Source organism: Colossoma macropomum, unplaced genomic scaffold (genome assembly GCF_904425465.1).
Source record: "Colossoma macropomum unplaced genomic scaffold, Colossoma_macropomum, whole genome shotgun sequence".
Classification (NCBI taxonomy): Eukaryota; Metazoa; Chordata; class Actinopteri; order Characiformes; family Serrasalmidae; genus Colossoma; species Colossoma macropomum.
In genome coordinates, this window is record NW_023495808.1 from 86,278 (window position 1) to 104,073 (window position 17,796).

At 38.5% G+C, this 17,796-nt stretch overlaps 1 protein-coding gene across 2 annotated transcripts in view; it reads right to left on the reverse strand.

Annotated features, from left to right (window-relative positions):
• The window catches only part of dip2cb (disco-interacting protein 2 homolog Cb), a 54,495-nt gene that overhangs the window by 20,700 nt on the left and 15,999 nt on the right, over positions 1–17,796 (reverse strand). The window contains exons 2-14 of one of the 2 annotated variants that reach the window (XM_036563533.1): positions 16,562–16,633; positions 16,165–16,272; positions 13,098–13,223; positions 10,512–10,694; positions 8,446–8,580; positions 6,660–6,797; positions 5,664–5,783; positions 5,258–5,455; positions 1,793–1,884; positions 1,175–1,285; positions 753–876; positions 271–380; positions 58–160 (exon numbers count right to left, since the gene is read on the reverse strand). In XM_036563533.1, coding sequence (XP_036419426.1) covers positions 58–160; positions 271–380; positions 753–876; positions 1,175–1,285; positions 1,793–1,884; positions 5,258–5,455; positions 5,664–5,783; positions 6,660–6,797; positions 8,446–8,580; positions 10,512–10,694; positions 13,098–13,223; positions 16,165–16,272; positions 16,562–16,633 — 1,620 coding nt within the window. The remainder of the gene's footprint in view (positions 1–57; positions 161–270; positions 381–752; positions 877–1,174; positions 1,286–1,792; positions 1,885–5,257; positions 5,456–5,663; positions 5,784–6,659; positions 6,798–8,445; positions 8,581–10,511; positions 10,695–13,097; positions 13,224–16,164; positions 16,273–16,561; positions 16,634–17,796) is intronic. The other variant, XM_036563534.1, reaches the window with a different exon arrangement.

Below are 17,796 nucleotides of genomic sequence, written 5' to 3' on the forward strand. Positions count from 1 at the left end.
CTCCAACGACACATACCTCTGTGAGTCCACCAAGATGTGAGCGAGTGAGTGTCTTACCCTCCTTGTATCCGCAGGTGTGTGTGAGCGTTTGGCAGTGTGTCAGCATGGCCATTCTCGTCACGGTCACTCCAAGAACACTTCCATCCTTACACGTCTTATACTGTCATTCAATCAAAAAAGTTCTGATTTCTCAAGCTATACATGTCTTATAGTGTCCATTCATCACAAACACTAGAAACCTCAATAAAACAAACACAGACACACACTTACCTCAATATATGCTGTGTCATTGTTGGCGTCTTTAATTAGAGGATACCATTCTCTGGGAGGTTTAGATAAATGCTTCGACTCTGTCACCACCCACAGCAACTTTGGCCAGCCTAAGTAAAAACACACACATATATAAAACACACATTGATACAAGAAAAACATATCAACATATGTTATAAACACAGAGCTAGGGCTATTTCAGAACACACTTGTTTTTATTACTATTAAGATCAAATGCTGTAAAGGTTTTAAGGAAAAGCTCTGTAAATTGCTGCAGTTCTGCTAATTTAACAGTGCTGGGCTGTATGGATGTCCTTCTATAAAACATTACCAGGGCATGAGTGGGTAATGCTGAACACAAAGACATTCACATGAAGAGAAAAAGAGTGGTCATAAATATGAATAAAGAAAACACAGAGATATTATGATGACATATCACAGCCATTCGTAAGCTGACATGCTCATCAGGTGAGGTACCTGACCTTTGAACTGCATGATGTCACCACTGAGACTCTTGGGAAGGCCTCTGTGGCATGCATCGCTGGTCAGCGCCACAGCAACCCCACAGCTGCCCAACAGAAATCCAATCTGCTGACTCCCTGCGTCCTTCCGGGAGCGAGGTAGGAAAAGAGAGGGAGAGAGAGAGAGAGAGAGAGAGAGAGAGGGAGGGAGAGAGAGAGAGAGAGAGTGAGTGAGAGAGTGAGCAAGTGTCATTAATATCTAACGTAAAAGCATTACATGACTAACATCAAATAAGATTCAGAACATCCATTTGCCAATAACAGACAAAGATAAACGACTCATTATTTCTCAATCAAAACCAAAACATAGCATTTATGAAAGCCAAAATGTTTTGTTTTTTTATTAATGTTTGTTGGTATCAGATCTGCTGAGTGGACGTTACCTTTTTGGTGAGTGGAACCTCAATGGGTACAGGTACGACTTCAGCTAACAGACAGCCATAAAACGCTACCATGAACGCTGCAGGGTCATTATTGGGGTACACCAACGCCACCTGACGCAACACACACATACTTTACTTTTTGCTTTTTGTTGCATTCATTTTGTTTTGCAAGTTTTTATCAGAACATTAATGACAATTTAACATCAACAGAAAACCTAATAAAGCTAACTCTGTGTTGTATTTAAATGGAAGTATGTTTTTACACCACATAATTAAGCCATTTAGTCATTTTTTTGCCATTTTGGCCTAATATCTCATAACAATGAGAAAGATTCTCATGGCTATGACATAACATTTCGTAAGTTCTCAAAAGCAAAAGATACTGTCTCATAATTATGAATTAATATCTCATAATAATAGAACACTCAAATATAAAACACTGTTTTATAATATTACATCATAATTATGAAATACAAAGTCATAATTATGAGATGGCATCTAAATTATGGGAAATTTCCCAGTTGTAATGATTTGATAACTGGCTTGTTTATTTTTTCAAGTTGCAGAAACAGTTTACTCTGTATATGAGAATCAGCATACAGCTTGGGTTAAGCTTACTCTGTCTCCTGGTCGAACTATGGGTTCCTGCTTGGTTCCGAGTTTGTGGAGGATGTAGTACGCAACCTTCATACTCCTGGACCAAAGCTTACCTAGAAAGAGACACACACACACACACACACACACACACACACACACACACACACACACACACAATGATGAACTCAATCTACATTAAACTCATTAAGATGCTATTTTTACATGCTGGCAGGTTCAGAGCTCAAGCAAAATTAAAAGGCCAGAGTCAGTAACCTGGTTTCCGTAAAAGCAAGTATTGCTGTACAACATATAATCTATACCGTGGTGTCACATTACGATATTCATTTTTGTTTTAGCAGTACTGATAAATAAAAACTATAAAGAAATAAGAGTTTAAAACACATAAAAACTAAAACAGCAAGAGTGAGTTTCTTTTTCTAGCATCTGTCTGGTTAACATTTCCAGTACTGTGTATGGTTCCCTTTGTAATTTTAAAAGAAGAAAATACAATAGAAATAGTCCTATCATAAAAAAGCTAGGTTGACAGATGTTCTTTGGATGTTCTTTTTTAATCTAGTATAGATTTGCAGTACTCAGGGTTTTCAACTTTATAAATGCTAACTTAAACATCATAATACCGTGATAAATTTAGACACACAATGTCACTGGAGCAAAGCACCAAAAACTATTTCAGTGCTAACAGAATCTTCAGCCTACCGAACACGAATGAGGGAGTATGAGGGTGAGCGAGTTACAAGCCAGGTCCATGAGGTGCTTTGTATACAAAAATGCTCTAATATTGAATTTTATCAATACAGCTCAGCACTATGATCAATCCACTGCACAAAGCGTCCATAATTCTGGTGCTGACCAGTCCTGGAATTACAGCTCTGACAGAAAAAGTAACAGTTCAGGGTTCCACTGTGGCATTGCGAGAACTGCTGATATCCTTTATTTAGTGTGAAATTAACACCATTTTAATATCAAACTCACAAAAAAGCAAGCTTGTCTGGAACTGTAAAGCTCAGCCTGACAGTGTGAAAACTTTATGAGTGGGCCAGAAAATGTATCTGTGCCCAAATGTGTGCGTCAGAGAGATGTGTGTGTGAGTGTCTGTATTTATAACTGTAACATGAGCGTATGACTGGGTCAGAACATAAATAGCTGCAGCAGTGAGAAAAGGGGGTGCTAACGAAGGCATCCCATAATAACCCTGAACTCCTGAATGTCAGGAGAAAGTGCAAAAGGGATTGAGAGAGCCAGAGAGTGCAAGAGAGAGAGAGAGAGAGCGAGCGAGCGAGCGAGAGAGAGAGAGCAGGAGCGAGAGAGAGAGCAGGAGCAGAGAGAGAGAGAGAGAGAGAGAGAGAGAGAAGAGAGAGATAGTTACTCTTACTGGCAGTCAAAAAGTATTGCCCACATTCACGTGTTATATACTGATGTTTGGAAACAGTTTTTAATGTGTTTATCCTGTCTTTTCTTATTTTTTAATACCTCCACTGAGATCACATAACATCCGCGTGGTCATAATTCATTTAATAATACATGACCATTTTCCACTTTATCCCTTGTAAATAAACAGGCTGTTTCAGTTACTGTGCCTTTAAGACTGATCTAAAATAAATTAACTCTAATTTCTAATTGCCTGCTCTGTATTGTGTCACATTCAAAAAGCACTCAGAGCTGAAACAGTGACCTAAAACATTAGTATGAACAGGTGGAGCTAAACTGCTGTAGCCTGAATAGGTGGATCGATGTGACACCACAGAAATAATGAATACAAAACAGATGTTTTTGCAGCATGGTTTCCGTATATGGACTCTAAAAGGAGGAAAATCACAATAATTGATGAATATTCCAACATGGCAATGTAAGTTGCCATTCAGTACAATCACTCAGTTAAAATTTAGGAACAATTTTAAATCCTTTGAGATCTTGTAGGTCTACGATCGGGAATGTGTGGAGTAAATAAAGATGATCATTATAGATGATTTGTGGACAGTGAAGAAAAGCAGTTCCTTTAAATTATTAAAAAAAAACCCTACAACTAAAGCAGTACTTAAAGCAGTGTAAGGACATACAAAACACAATGTTTTGTGGTGTTAAAGTTAATGTGTTGATAGTCTCAGCCTTAAGCACATGTTAGGCATTTTTTGGCAGACAAATTTCCAAAGTCAGAATAAAATCATGAGAGTTTTGCTAGAGTTGTGGTGCGCTCACGTCATCTCGATCGATTGGTGTAAGGTGGTCAAGATAGCTGTCTTAAGTTTTTAGTCTTGGCTCATGCCAATAGTTTGTGACTAAAACTATGCGATTAAAGACACATTGTATTTAGATGTAAGAGTGTCAGACATCAGTCTTTTAAAAGTCTTGTCAGAGTCTTGTCAAAATCTTCTAGTGTATGGTTAGAATTAAGCTGGAAGCTGACCACAACTATCAGAATTCTATCAGTTCTGTTCTGACTGGGTATCCACATGTATATGTGTACGCACTTTTGTTCATCGGTTCGATGGGATACACATGCATGTAAGTAGATGCCTGCTCTGCAGGCCATGACTGAGCCTTCGTCACTGGATTAAAAACATTTTGTGAACGAACAGGTTTCCAAGTTTTCTTTAAAGTTTTTAGTAGCTTTAAATTGGATTTCTAATTTTATCTAAATTTGCTAATGCATTTGTTTCCTCAAGTTTGCTTTGGGCCTAGCATTGTTTTGTTAACGTTGTTAAGGCCTTTTCTTAGTAGGACGATTCGAATCACACGTAGCTGCAGCCTGAAGCCCAGCTGCTTGCATGCTGTTGCTGTGACTCTCTCTTTCAAATACAGATTTTAAATGGCAAGAAGTTTAATTCGTGGCTGCCTTGATAAAAGCAAAGTTATTTTCATCTACTACAGTGAATTTGTTGGTCACTGAAGAATGCTGAGTCTTAAGTAAGCAAAACAGTGGTGATGCCAGCAATACCAGTAATATCAGTAACACCTGCACTGGAGGACGCCTTCGGCAGACTATGCTGGACAGTGTGCGCGGGAAACCTAATGCTGCATTCACATGTTTTGCTGCACAATCTTTGGCAAGGAGACCAAAAGTGGATATCAGACGGGAGCTTTAGCAATATAGATTGTTTATTAAGGTGGAGAAAGGCAAGAGGATGCTCTGTAGTTTTTCATTTTTTGTTGTATAAAACTGGGTTTGTCTGGAACTAAACGAGAGGTGCGGCGTCCATGGCTTCCAAAAAAAATCAACACCCAGTTTACTTCAGCCCTGTGGTCGACAGCAAACGTTGGGAAAATTAAATACTTCACGGAAAACACCGCCACAGTTACTTTTATTGGATGTTAATGACAAATGTGCAGCTGTGGAAATCATGTGATTTTCATATTTGAGTTAATTCGAACTGCGCTGTCCCCTACATGGCATATCGGAGTGTCCACTCATGTGTATGACAATCAGATTGTGTTTGTGAGTGTTTCAAACATGAATTCCATACATACCATAGGTGAGAGTGTAGGGTTGTTTAGTGCTGGCATGTGTGACAGTCAGACAAGGTGCTTTAGGTGCGATGGCCCCCCAGCGTTGCAGAGCCGCCTCCATGGAGGCAGGGCAATTTTTGAGTCCGCACAGCTCTTCCCCTTGTGTTATTGTTGACTCTGAACCCTCTGGACGTGGTAATGAAGGATCAGGCTGCTGCACTGCAGGGCAAAACAACAAAGAATACATCACAACAATATCTTCCATGATAAAAAAATATTTCCATACTGCATAACAGACCAAACCAGAGAATACAATGCACAAAATTACATATTTTTTACGTAAACCTGAATTAAAATGGATCACACAAACATAGAACACATAACTGTACAAAAATATTGTTTGATCTTGGTATGTTAGACAGGATACCTTCCAGCAGTTCCTCAAAGTCATCAACAAAGAACTCTCTCAGTGGACGTCTCTTTGGTCTTTTCAAAGTGTTGACCAGTTGCTGGATCTTAGCGGACACACGACTGCTCACAGGCACTCCTAAACAGTCAGCCAAATATGCACAAATAAAAAAAACACACACATATTAATACTACTTTTTTTTAAAGACATACTCAAGTGTCAACCTAATCTCTATCTGCTGCATCTGTATCGTAAAGTTGATTATCACAGACAATAATTTTGATAGATTTCCATACAATATACACGTTACAGACAGACATTAGGCTATACAATAATTAATCACTGACATTAATATATGTATGTATATATATATATATATATATATATATATATATATATATATATATATATATATATATATATACACAAACACACAGACACAAAAATGATTAATGTCATCTCACAGGTGACCTATAGGATTGAGGTTTGGGCTCTGATTGGGCCAATCTTAGACACTTGTGATATTTAGAGCTAGTCATAATAACATCAATCTTAACTAGAACCCCTGTCCCAACTGAAGAAAAGCAGCCCCACACATGATGCTCCCACCACCAGGTTGCTATGCTGTTCTTTAGCTAATGAACTGTGGTGTTGCTGTACCAAACGTATTTAAAATTTAATTTAAAAAACTTCACCCTTTGTATTTTTTTGCAAACTTCAGATGGGCTTGAATGATCTTTTTATTTATTTTTTTTTAATTGGGTACCATTTTTTGTTTTAGCCCATAGCCCAGACATATGCAGAACATGGAGAATTGTTGTCCCATTCTAGGAGTGACCAGTACCAGCCAGAAATTCCTCTAGCTTTTTTAATGTTGCTGTAGGCATCTTGGTAGCCTCCCTGATAAGGGTTCTTCTTGTCCTGAAAATCCATTTAGGATTTTCTGACCTTGTCAATGTCCCTGTGGTCCCACAAAGCACAGGAACACAGGAACAACAAACTATCTTTTCTCACCGTCTCCAGTCTCCATAAGCTCAGCGTTGCCATATTTGGGCAGAGCTCTGGTTGGCATGGTGACCTGTGGTCGCTCCACAGTAACAGCGGGTGGGTCTGACGTGTAGCTTGTGATGTCAGGGGGGGCCGGGTGACTGTCTGCGTCACACCAGAAAAAAAAAAAAAACATTTATTTTTAACTTGCTCACACACAAACACACACACAAAACATTTAACTTTGTTTATCGTTTATTCTTGTTTCTGTATAAAAGGACACATTCCTTGGAGCTGAGGTTCCCAGGAAACCCGCCATCCCCCTGGACACTAGCACACAGACATAAATCACCCACTAAAAATCCAGATTTTTATGGCCTCTTTTACTTATCACCACACAAATACACTTTAAAATCCCCCAATTTCAGTGGACATTTCATGTGTTTTTGGAAAACATCTAGCTGGGTAACCATAAACTGCAAGCCTTGTTGTGCGGCCTTGGCTTTAAAATTTGCACTGCAGACAGTGACGTGTCCCAGAAAAGCATGTGGGCTGAACACACTGTTCCAGAATCCTTATGCTTTCTCCTACTTTGTTTGGTTCCCACATCCTGTCATCCACAAGAAATGACTCGAAATTCCACCACAAAGTCTATCAGCAGAGAGCCTTTTTCTGTCTTACAGCACATTGCATTGACCAAACATGACTTAATCAATCAAAATAATCAAAACAATCAAAACTTCTATGATTGAAAGGTACAACACCGTAACGTTTATTTAGACTTAATACTTTGGGATATTGTTTGGAGGCACTGATTGCTGACGGAATTTAAATAGCTCATGTCATAAAAAATACATTTTCCTCTCCTTTAAAAAAAAAAAAAAACTTTGATGCAATATGCAAACATTGTCAAAGTTTCAAAATCTATCCTGCACTCCCTGGTCCGATGCCTCTAAATCAGCTCATTCTGTACTCATTACTTCATTAATTCATTGTTTTCATGATGTCAGAAAACCAGCACCCTTTGTAGGTTTGTGTTGGTCCTCCTGCACACCTTTATTAGTGGTCACAGGACACTGTTGGCTGGATATTTTTGGTTGGTGGACTGTTCTCAGTCCAGCAGTGACTCCAGCAGCACTGCTGTGTCTGATCCACTCATACCAGCACAACATACACTAACATGCCACCACTACACTGGAGTCACTGCAGTGCTGAGAATGATCCCCCACCCAAATAATACCTGCTGTGTGGGAGTCCTGGCCATTAAAGAACAGGCTAAAGGGGGGATAAAGTATGCAGAGCAACAGATGGACTCCGGTCTGTAATGACAGAACTACAAAGTGCACTTATAATGGTAAGTAGAGCTGATAATATGGACAATAAGGGTACAGACAAAGAGGGACACTTCATGAAGTGGCCAGTCAATGTAAGTTTGGAAGGCACAGTAACAAAAACAGACATTTTAATTAAGGGAATCAAGGGAGGTTTGAAAAAAATATAAAAAGAATATACAATATGGACCCTTTAAAACAGAATTTACATTTGGACGGCTGATAGTTAGACTACTCGTTTCACGTACCTTCACTGTCACTACATCGTAACTTAACAGAACATCAGTTTCATTGAGTATCTGGTTGGTGTTGGTCAGGTCCAGGTCAGTTGAGACAGAACGCCGACAGGCTCTATTTGGATTCAGACCTAAATTTCTCAGCCTGATTAAAGTTCTAATGTACAGCTCTGTTTAGAGGACAGTATGAGCGAGCTTTTGCTAAGGCCTGAGAGATTTTAGTTTATTGTAATATCAGATACTAACCTTCTGAGTCCAGTGATGACCATGGCCGGTCAGACTGGTAGTCATAAGAGCGACGACCCAGGTTACCATTCTCTAATGACACACCCATCTCCCTTAAACCCCGCCTCTTCAGGGATAGATGAGCAATTGGCCCGACTGTGTGTGCGGGGGGTGTGTTGCAGAGAGAGAAAGGAACAGAATGAATACATTTGTGTAAATAATAAAACAACAATAATAAGAATTATAATAGACAATGTGTACAAACAGTTGTTTGTGTGAGTGTATGTGCGTACAATGTTGATCAGCTGGTAGCATCTCATTTACGCCGTTAGGAAGGCTGTTTTTAATTGGAGTTAACTACCCTACCTCAAGCTTAAACTCTAATTCTAAATGACAGAGGTATTTTGTAATGCATTTTGCACATGATTCAGTAATTAAAAAGCTGGTGGCATCAATGCTGAGGACATCAGCCCTGTTTAACAAGGCTTTAACAGCAAACGCAAATGTCTGCATCCCTGTAAATGCTGTTTAAGAGCTGCAATTGTGAATGAGGCAAAGCCTGAACTAGTGGTACGCAGCAGTGTGAGTTGGTTTAAGTTGGTATCCAATTTTGTGGTACCAGTTGGGCCTGTTCGGATCAGGTCTTAAAATCATGGGTACGGGTCAAGTTTGGGCCTCCATTTCATGTTTGTGCAGAACGTGTGTGTGTGGTGTGTGTGTGTGAAAGACTGCACAACAAAATACCACTAAGAATTATACTGCTTCATACTGTGATTGCAATACACTTGCAACATATTAAAATGCATTAGTAAATAAAAAAAAAAACAAGGTTAGTAAGTGCCTGGCATTAATCTGACCAAAATAACTTTTTTGTATTACATGAACATCTTGATTCATCGACACACTAGGGGTTTCAGAATATGCATGTTAATATTCATTTTTTTGGATTCAGGGGTCGCAAGAAGATATGCAATATGAAATAAATACTGATAGACTTTGTGCTTTATAATGTGTGATAACGGTAAAGGTTTCAAATGTTTTATTATATTCCTAAAAGTAACCATCACCTTTTTTTTTTAAAAAAAAAGACCCCACTGTGCAGCTCTCAGAACTAGAAAAAAACTGGCTTGGTTAGCCTAGCTTGGGTGGTGAGTAGCAAAGTTTTTTCAAATGGCTAGGTTTCCCAGTTGGATACAGACACCTTTAAATATGTTACTTCATTTGTGAAAACATCACCCAAATGTGTTGGTTACCGGAGCAAGGACAAAACTCAAGGCAGAAGTTAGACATCTTTTTTGAAATATTATGTTCATGCTACTGCTGCTCCATTTAAGGTGGAACAAAACATTTTAATAAGAAGCTGGTGAATAGGAAGCCAACTTCAGCCTTGAGGAGAAAATACTGAGCAGCTACTTCTCCCTACAGGATTTATGCAGCCTCTAAGTGTCAATTCTGCACAGGTTAAACAAAGAACTCGCACCGTAGGAATGTTAACAGCTAACGATTTGCACCTCTATTTAGTTGTAGAGTCCACCTCTATATGGATGGGGAGAAGGTAAGAGCCACACTGAATACAGAAACACAAGAATGTAAATGAACATATTACGTTCTGTTTGTTTAATATTAAGATGTGGCCTTATAGTTTATATTTTTAGTTTACTTTTATATAGAAATCTGGACTTCTCTTTATTTTTTTTATGTTTTCTTTTTTTGTTTTTATTCTTTTTTTATGTCTTTGAAAATAAATGTTTTGGGAACAACTAAAAATGAAATAAATACAAAAATCAATGCTGGCGTTATGTAGGCAATTCTTTTCTTATTCTATGAAATGTAAATGTAAAAACGGTAATACATATTGTGAAATTTGCGTATTGTTACATCCGTAAAAACACCCACTGAAACACCTGTGAAACACACTGAAAAACCTGTGATCAGACAGCACGCTCACAGCACACACTAAATAAACATGACTGTGACTGATCAGAGAACTCTATTGCGGTCTTCTGTGGATATTAGTATTACAAAGATTAACATCACAACCACATTTAACAAAGGAGAAAAATACTGTGCAGATCTAGAGTACTCACTGTTGTAAGTGTGTGCGTTATTCTCTGCTAGACGCGCAGCATTGGCAGATCCATTGCTGTGTGATGAGGATGATGATGTGGTTGATGAAGATGATCCACGAAGTGCTTGACTAATCCAGGCCTCAACCCCTGCACCACCAGTCCTCCCCAGAGATCCCTCACCCTCTGAGCCTGATGAGGAGTCTACGTGAAGAGAGAGCAGGAAAACAAGCTCAGTCACAGCCTACTGCTGCATGTAGGCCTACCAAACAAATTTGTTTGTTTGTTTTCATTAGGACATGAGTTCATACATACAGTACTGTGCAAGAGTCAGAGACCACCCTTCATTTGTATAATTTCTGGTCAAAATGACCATTAAGAACAGGTTATTAATTTGTCAAGAGATATTTCTGAAGAGAGTCAAAAGGAAATGAAAAACAGGAGTTTCCAAAACTGGAATAAAAGGCAGACAATTGTCACCATCAGATAACAGTCCTTAAAGCTTTCATCTTTGAGAGAGAGGAGAAAAGCTCCACATTTGCTTCAGATCTGAAGACATTCACAGGTGTTTCTGTCCTTCCTTCCACTATGAGAAGATAGATCAACTCTATGGTAAAAAAAGAAGAACACCTGCGATCAAACAAAGAAGTTGATGGAGTTCTCAGAACAATAGACTGGCCACCCCATAGCCAAAACCTCAACATCACTAAATGTGTGTGGGATTTTGTGGATTGGAAGTAGCAAAAATTGCAACCAACGTCTAAGACTGAACTTTGAAGATGTGGAAAAATATTCCCGAAAAACTCAAAGCAAGTATCCTGAAAAGAACGGATGCTGCACCAGGCAAATGGCGGACACACTAACAGAACATTTTTATAATAATAATTTGTTGTGGGGGCTTCAGTGTCATTTTCCTGTGTTTTTCTTGACATTGATTGGCTATTTTGAGTGGAAATTAAATGAAGGTGGTCGTGGGGGGTGGGGGAGGGGGGTTCTGATGTTTGCACAGCACTGTATGTCACTTGTGTGTTATATATAAGCTCACTGACATTGTACTAATACTAGGTAGGGCCTCCCTTTACTCACAAAACAGCCTCAATTCTTCATGGCTTGGATTCCACAAGATGTAGGAAACATTCCATTGTAATTGTTGTTCATGCTGGCATGATGGCATCATGCAATTAGCATGTTCTATCACAACCCAAAAGTGTTCAATTGAATTCAGATCCAGTGATAGGGAAGGCCACCAAAGAACACTGAATTCACTGAAGTCATGTTCATTAAACCAGTTTGACATGACTTTAACATGGTGCATTATCGTGCCAGAAGTAGCCATTAGAAGATGGGCTAATTGTGGCCAGGAAGGGATGCACATGGTCAGCAACAATACTTAAACAGGTTGTGGCAAACAATGATTGGTATTAACAGGCCCAGATTATGCCAAGAAAACATTCCCCACACCACTACACCACCTCCACCAGCCTGGTCTTTTGACACAAGGCAGGTTGGGTCCATGGATTCATGCTGCTGGTGCCAAATTCTGACCCATCTGTGTGCATCCGCAGAAATCAAGATTCAACAAACCAAGCTATGTTTTTCCAGTCTTCAACTGTCCAGTTTTGGTGAGCCTGTGCCACCTGTAGCCTCAACTTTCTTTTCTTGGCTGACAAAAGTGGAACCTGATGTGGTCTTCTGCTGTTGTAGCCCATCTGCCTCAAGGTTCAACGTGTTGTGCATTCTTAGGTGCTTTTCTGCTCACAACAATTATACAGAGCGGTAATCGGAGTTACCATAGCTTTTCTGTCGGCTGGACATTCTTCATTGACCTCTCTCTTCAACAAGACGTTTCTATCTACAGAACCACTGCTCACTGGATGTTTTGTTCTCTATTGCACCATTCCGAGTACACTCCAGAGACTGTTAAAATCTCAGGAGATCAGCAGTTATAAAACACTCAAACGAGTCCATCTGACACCAACAATCATGCCACACTCAAAATCCCTAAGATCACATTTTTTCTACATACTGATGTGAAGAGAACAATACTTAAAGCTGCTAACCTGTATCTGCATGATTTTATGCACTCTGCCACATGGTTGGCTGATTAGACAATTGCATGATTGAGTAGGTGTACAGGTGTTCCTAATAAAGTTCTTAGTGAAGGTATATGTAAATGTATGTAAGTACTTACATGTAACAAGAATTTAAGAAATGGTTTTGTTCTCCCAGTTAAATAAAAAAAGAAACATAGCTTTTTTAAAAAGCACTTCACACAGTCAGGACCATTTTGTTTGTTGGACCTGACATTGCAGGCTAGTCCTCATTTTTTTGGAATTTCCTACAAAGTTCACAAAACAAAAAAAAACAAAACAAAAAACAGACACAGCAATTATACCGGATTTGTGTAGGTCTTTTTGTTGTGTGATTGTGTGCCTGTGTGTTTAGTATAAACAGAAGGACATCCTACTTCAAGTTTGGTCTGTTGAAGTGGGATGTTCTTATACATAAGTACATAAAAAAAACCCCTATGTTTAATATTAAGATGAGGCAAGGCAGAACACACAGTTAATATTGACATAAAAGCTTCTGCAGCCCTATCATAGAGACCTGGTGGCGTATATGCCTCCATAGATGTTTGGACGACGAGGGAGCGTCGTTTTGAGGGCATGGGGACGGCCATCTTCCGCTCACACTGACGCTCCAGCGCTGCCTGCACTGCTTCAGAGTGCACATCTGGGACAAAGCAAGAGGGTGTGTGTGCATGCAAAATAGAGAGAGAGAGAGAGAGAGAGAGAGAGAGAGAGAGAGAGAGAGAGAGAGAGAGAGAGAGAGAGAGAAGGAAAGAAAGATGATTTGGACCATTCTACCGTATTAGTTTAAATTACGGTTCCACACTAAAACAAGCATTTAAAAAAAACCTTTAAGAAAAAAAAAAAAGTATTTAGACTTTAGATTTTTATAAGGATTGTGATCTATTAAACCTAGGGCACTAAAAGAGCTAAACATATACAAAATCATGATTTATAGGGTACTTTCTTTTGGGAGGCGGCTATCCCAAACTCTAACCCTTAAACTTGAATTTGTGAAAATACTTACTTTAGCCACACCCCTACATTTTACGGCAGGAAGTGAGACTGCACCCCTGGCCCTCATGGCCAGATGATGAGCACTTAGATCCCATTGTTTTGAAGTAAATGAGTCCTAAAGTCTGTCAGTGTGTAACCTCTAAAACTGTATTTTCTGCAATTAAGTAAAACTTTTTTGTAGAGATGCATCAAAGCATCAGCCCACTACCGTGCTCATTTACTAGCACTCAAAAATGCATGACACGAATATCCGATACCATCTTACAGCATGTGGTGTAAGGCTAATAAACACTGCCATGCTAATGAACAAACGACTTAAGCCGGCAGTAAATGAGGGTCAGCTCAAACAACCAAGTGTTTCTGACATTCGGACACAAAGTCGTTGGTCACTTTAAACATTCCACCAGGCATACACTGTGTGATTTTGGCCCAATTTTAAACACACATGAACACAATCACAATCACTACCTCTATACAGGTGGGTACATGCAGGCTACCAAAACATAGGCAAAAAACCTCGACAATTGTGGTACCAAAGCCTATATATAAGCCAATTTTATTCTGTTTGACTGAAAAGAATTGGGAAGTATAAACAGAGACCCTGTCGTCCTACCATGTACATCACCGCTTAATTTTACTTTCAGGGCAAAGTGTGGCGCAATTTTGCAAAGCTGCTCAGTTTTTCAGTGTTTGTGCCCAGTACTTGAATGCGTAGTGTGTTATTTTGAAATTGTTCATAGACAGAGCTGTCTGTGGGGCTGTGTGTCATGCAGCATGCTAATTGGACCAATCATTTTTGTACAGTATGACAATCATGAAATTTATTTGTACACAATGGTCTATTCAAATGTGCATTGTGAACCAACAAAAAACAAGATTTCTAAAATTACACAGTGTATGTGGCATTAGAGGACATTCAACTACCAGCCAACCAGCCAAAAAGACTCCAACAAGATGTAAAGATTGATCTCAGTTCAGATTCATACTGTCCAACACTACTGCTAAAGAGACAGATTAGGATCACAGGGTTCAAACTGTAAATACTTACAGCTGTACAGAAGCGCTTTTCTGACATGGAACAAAACGCATTCTTCTCCACTGCAGCGCAACATAGCTAACTAATACACCTAATTTAAAAATTTGAAGGATTTAACTGTTAAGGTGCATTGCACTTATTTACACTAACAACTGTATTTACACTAACCTATTTATTTTTAAGCAGGTTACTCATTATGGTATCAGAAATGGTATCAGCAAGTACTTAAAACCGTATACTCATACTCAGTCTGAAAAAAAAATGGTATCAGTGCATCCATACCTTCTATGTTTTAATAAAAAATATTACAATTTTATGTATACAGCTGTTCAAAGCTGTATTCCCTAATCATGCACTGCCTAACATTCTTGAATTATAAATTAGTTATAAATTAACTAAAACTTTCACTACCAAAACAGTCAGTACTAAAACATTTGGTAAAGTTTCAGTAGTGTTATAATTGTGTTAAAATGTATTTTAATTAAAATAATTAAAGTATAGGTCACTGAAAGTAAAAGGAGTCAGTTAAAAGTCTAAAATCTGTTTTCAGCTCTAGTTTTGAACCAATTCAGTAGAATGACCCATATAAAGTACTGTGCAAAAGTGTTATGTACATGAGAAAATGATATGTAAAGCTATTTGTCTGGGGCTATTTATCTAGCGATCAAGTATATTCTAAACAATACATTGATTTAACGTCTGTCAGTAAGTTATGCTAACCGTTTCCAAATCTATCTTCAAAAAAGTACAGTATTTACAGTTTCAATCCAACACCTAGTTTGGATGATCAATCCTTCATTAAACAGGTGTGATTGTAAATGAGTGAAAGTAAAAACGTACTGACATTTAAACACACTCAAGTGTACAAATGCAAAAAGCAAATGTTTTAGCAAATGAATGCAAACTTTTCTTTCTTTAGTGGTGTGTGATGTGGTGAGTAGTGAGGCGAATGATCAGTAGTACGGGTCCTACTACAAAGACAAAAAATGATTGAAAAAGAGAAACTCTCCCAAAAACAATACAAGTATCGTAATATAGGTACAATTATTTACAATTACAATTTAGTATTTTTCTCTAGTAAAAACACAACTCCTGCCAAGACAATAAACATTTTCTACAATTTTCTTGGTTGTCTTAGGACTTTTGCACAGTACTATACATTACATATTTTACTTATTGTTATATTACTAGACTAAAGGGTGTAAATCTCTAACTTCACAACAATTTGATTCAATCAGAATCCTTCACAAAACAACGCACAAAATGACAATTCAATACAAAATTTCACTATACAATGAATACACAAATGTGACTATTTACACAGCAGTGGATTACAGCCTGAAATTTCTTTGGCCACAAAATGAATACATATTTCACTAAAAATTACTATAACCAACTATCATCTATTCTAATATTTCCACTGCACTTTTACACCCACAACAGTCAAACTCCAGATTTGAAAATGACTGAAAATATGCCATGATCTACTACTGGATACAAGACAGAAACAAGGCAAAACATGCATATGCATATGTTTGCATTTATGCATCACCTGAACGGTATCGCTCATCCCGTGAGCCAGTGGAACGTCGCCTTTGGTAACGAGATGAGGAAGACGATGACGAAGAAGGTGTGACAGGAATTCTAGACTCCGCCCCCACTGTAAACACAGAGAGACAATCCACATGTCCAGCGACAGTCAAACTGCAAAACTTTAACTGTTGTTTCTGACTTCTGAAAAAAAGAAATTCTGCTAAAATTGCGGATTCTACGCTTTCAATTAATACGACATTTTTGTTTGTAAATAAAAGTTTTATTATGATTACAATGTTGTGTATTGTGTTATTCTAAGTGTTAAGACCCTTCACCCTTCAGAGAGTATGTGTACTACCTGTACTAACTAAGGCAGATGATCACAATATTTGTGTGTGTGTGTGTGTGTGTGGTACCTGGTACACGGGGCAGGTAGGCTTGAATGAGTTTTGCTCTTTTCTTCTCATAACCTTTCTGTGTGATGTCCCCTGCCAAAGAGAAGTACGGAGATGCTTAACAACTACAGCTTTTAAAGACTTCAATCACCATTCGATATTTATGCTGAATAACTATTCTGAGAGCACAGCATTAATTAAAGGGCCACTCTTGCCAAAATCAAAAATTTACACATCACTACATCTGTTGTAATCATGCCTACTCGCCTGCTACAATGGTGCTACAGTAGCCTCTAGAGCGAGATTTTCTGGTTTAAAGACTTCTGATGATCGCATCGTGAGGGTGGGAGGAAAACTACAAGCGCTTTCGGGTGGACACCTGAAGGTGGGCTGTTTGAAATGTGTTTTATTTTACCACTTGCTGGCTAATGCAGAAGGAAGTCTGATAGCTAATGTTACTGCTAGGAAGCCGAATACCAAATCCGTATTTATTAGCCACTAACATCAGTATTTTTGCTAGCAGTCAAGATGTCTTTACAACCGTGGAAGGATTCCCAATGGTCATATGATGTTTTTGCGTAAGGCATGCTGAGTACTGTGGTGAGAGGACACTGATGGACAAAAACACAAGAAGGATACAAAATTATGAATTCTGTCAAACTGATGATTCTGAGGAATGCAAAGTTGCACTGCATGACACATAACATAATAAACTCTAGTTTTAGGCTGCAATGCCCCTTTAAATGTTTTATTTGACATGTTCACCAAATGGCTACTTACAGCTGCCAGATTTTGGAATGATCTAGAACAAAACCCTGAAACGTGACCAACCCACACACAGACAGGGACATCCATGACAGTACGTCAACATCTCTTCTGTTTAAAATGTCATAACATTTTATTTTCAGAACGTATACTGTTTACCTGACATGCCATTTTATTTAGACAACATGGTCCTGGGGTGGGCATTATATTATTGTTACTGTGATACACAACATGCACTTCTAAACATAGAAATATCATCAGCACTTACAGAGCCAACTGCATCCTTCATTGCAAAGAGAGCATAGTTACTCCTGTTTAACTGGATTTACCACAGCATGATATGTGAAATGTGAGGTCATGCTGACAGATTTTAATTGCAGTTATTAAATGTGAAATACTAGTGCATGTGTGTCAAAACATTATGATTCATATCATGTATCGTGAACATTTCAACACGTTTCCCTTAACAACTGTATGCAACATCATTATGC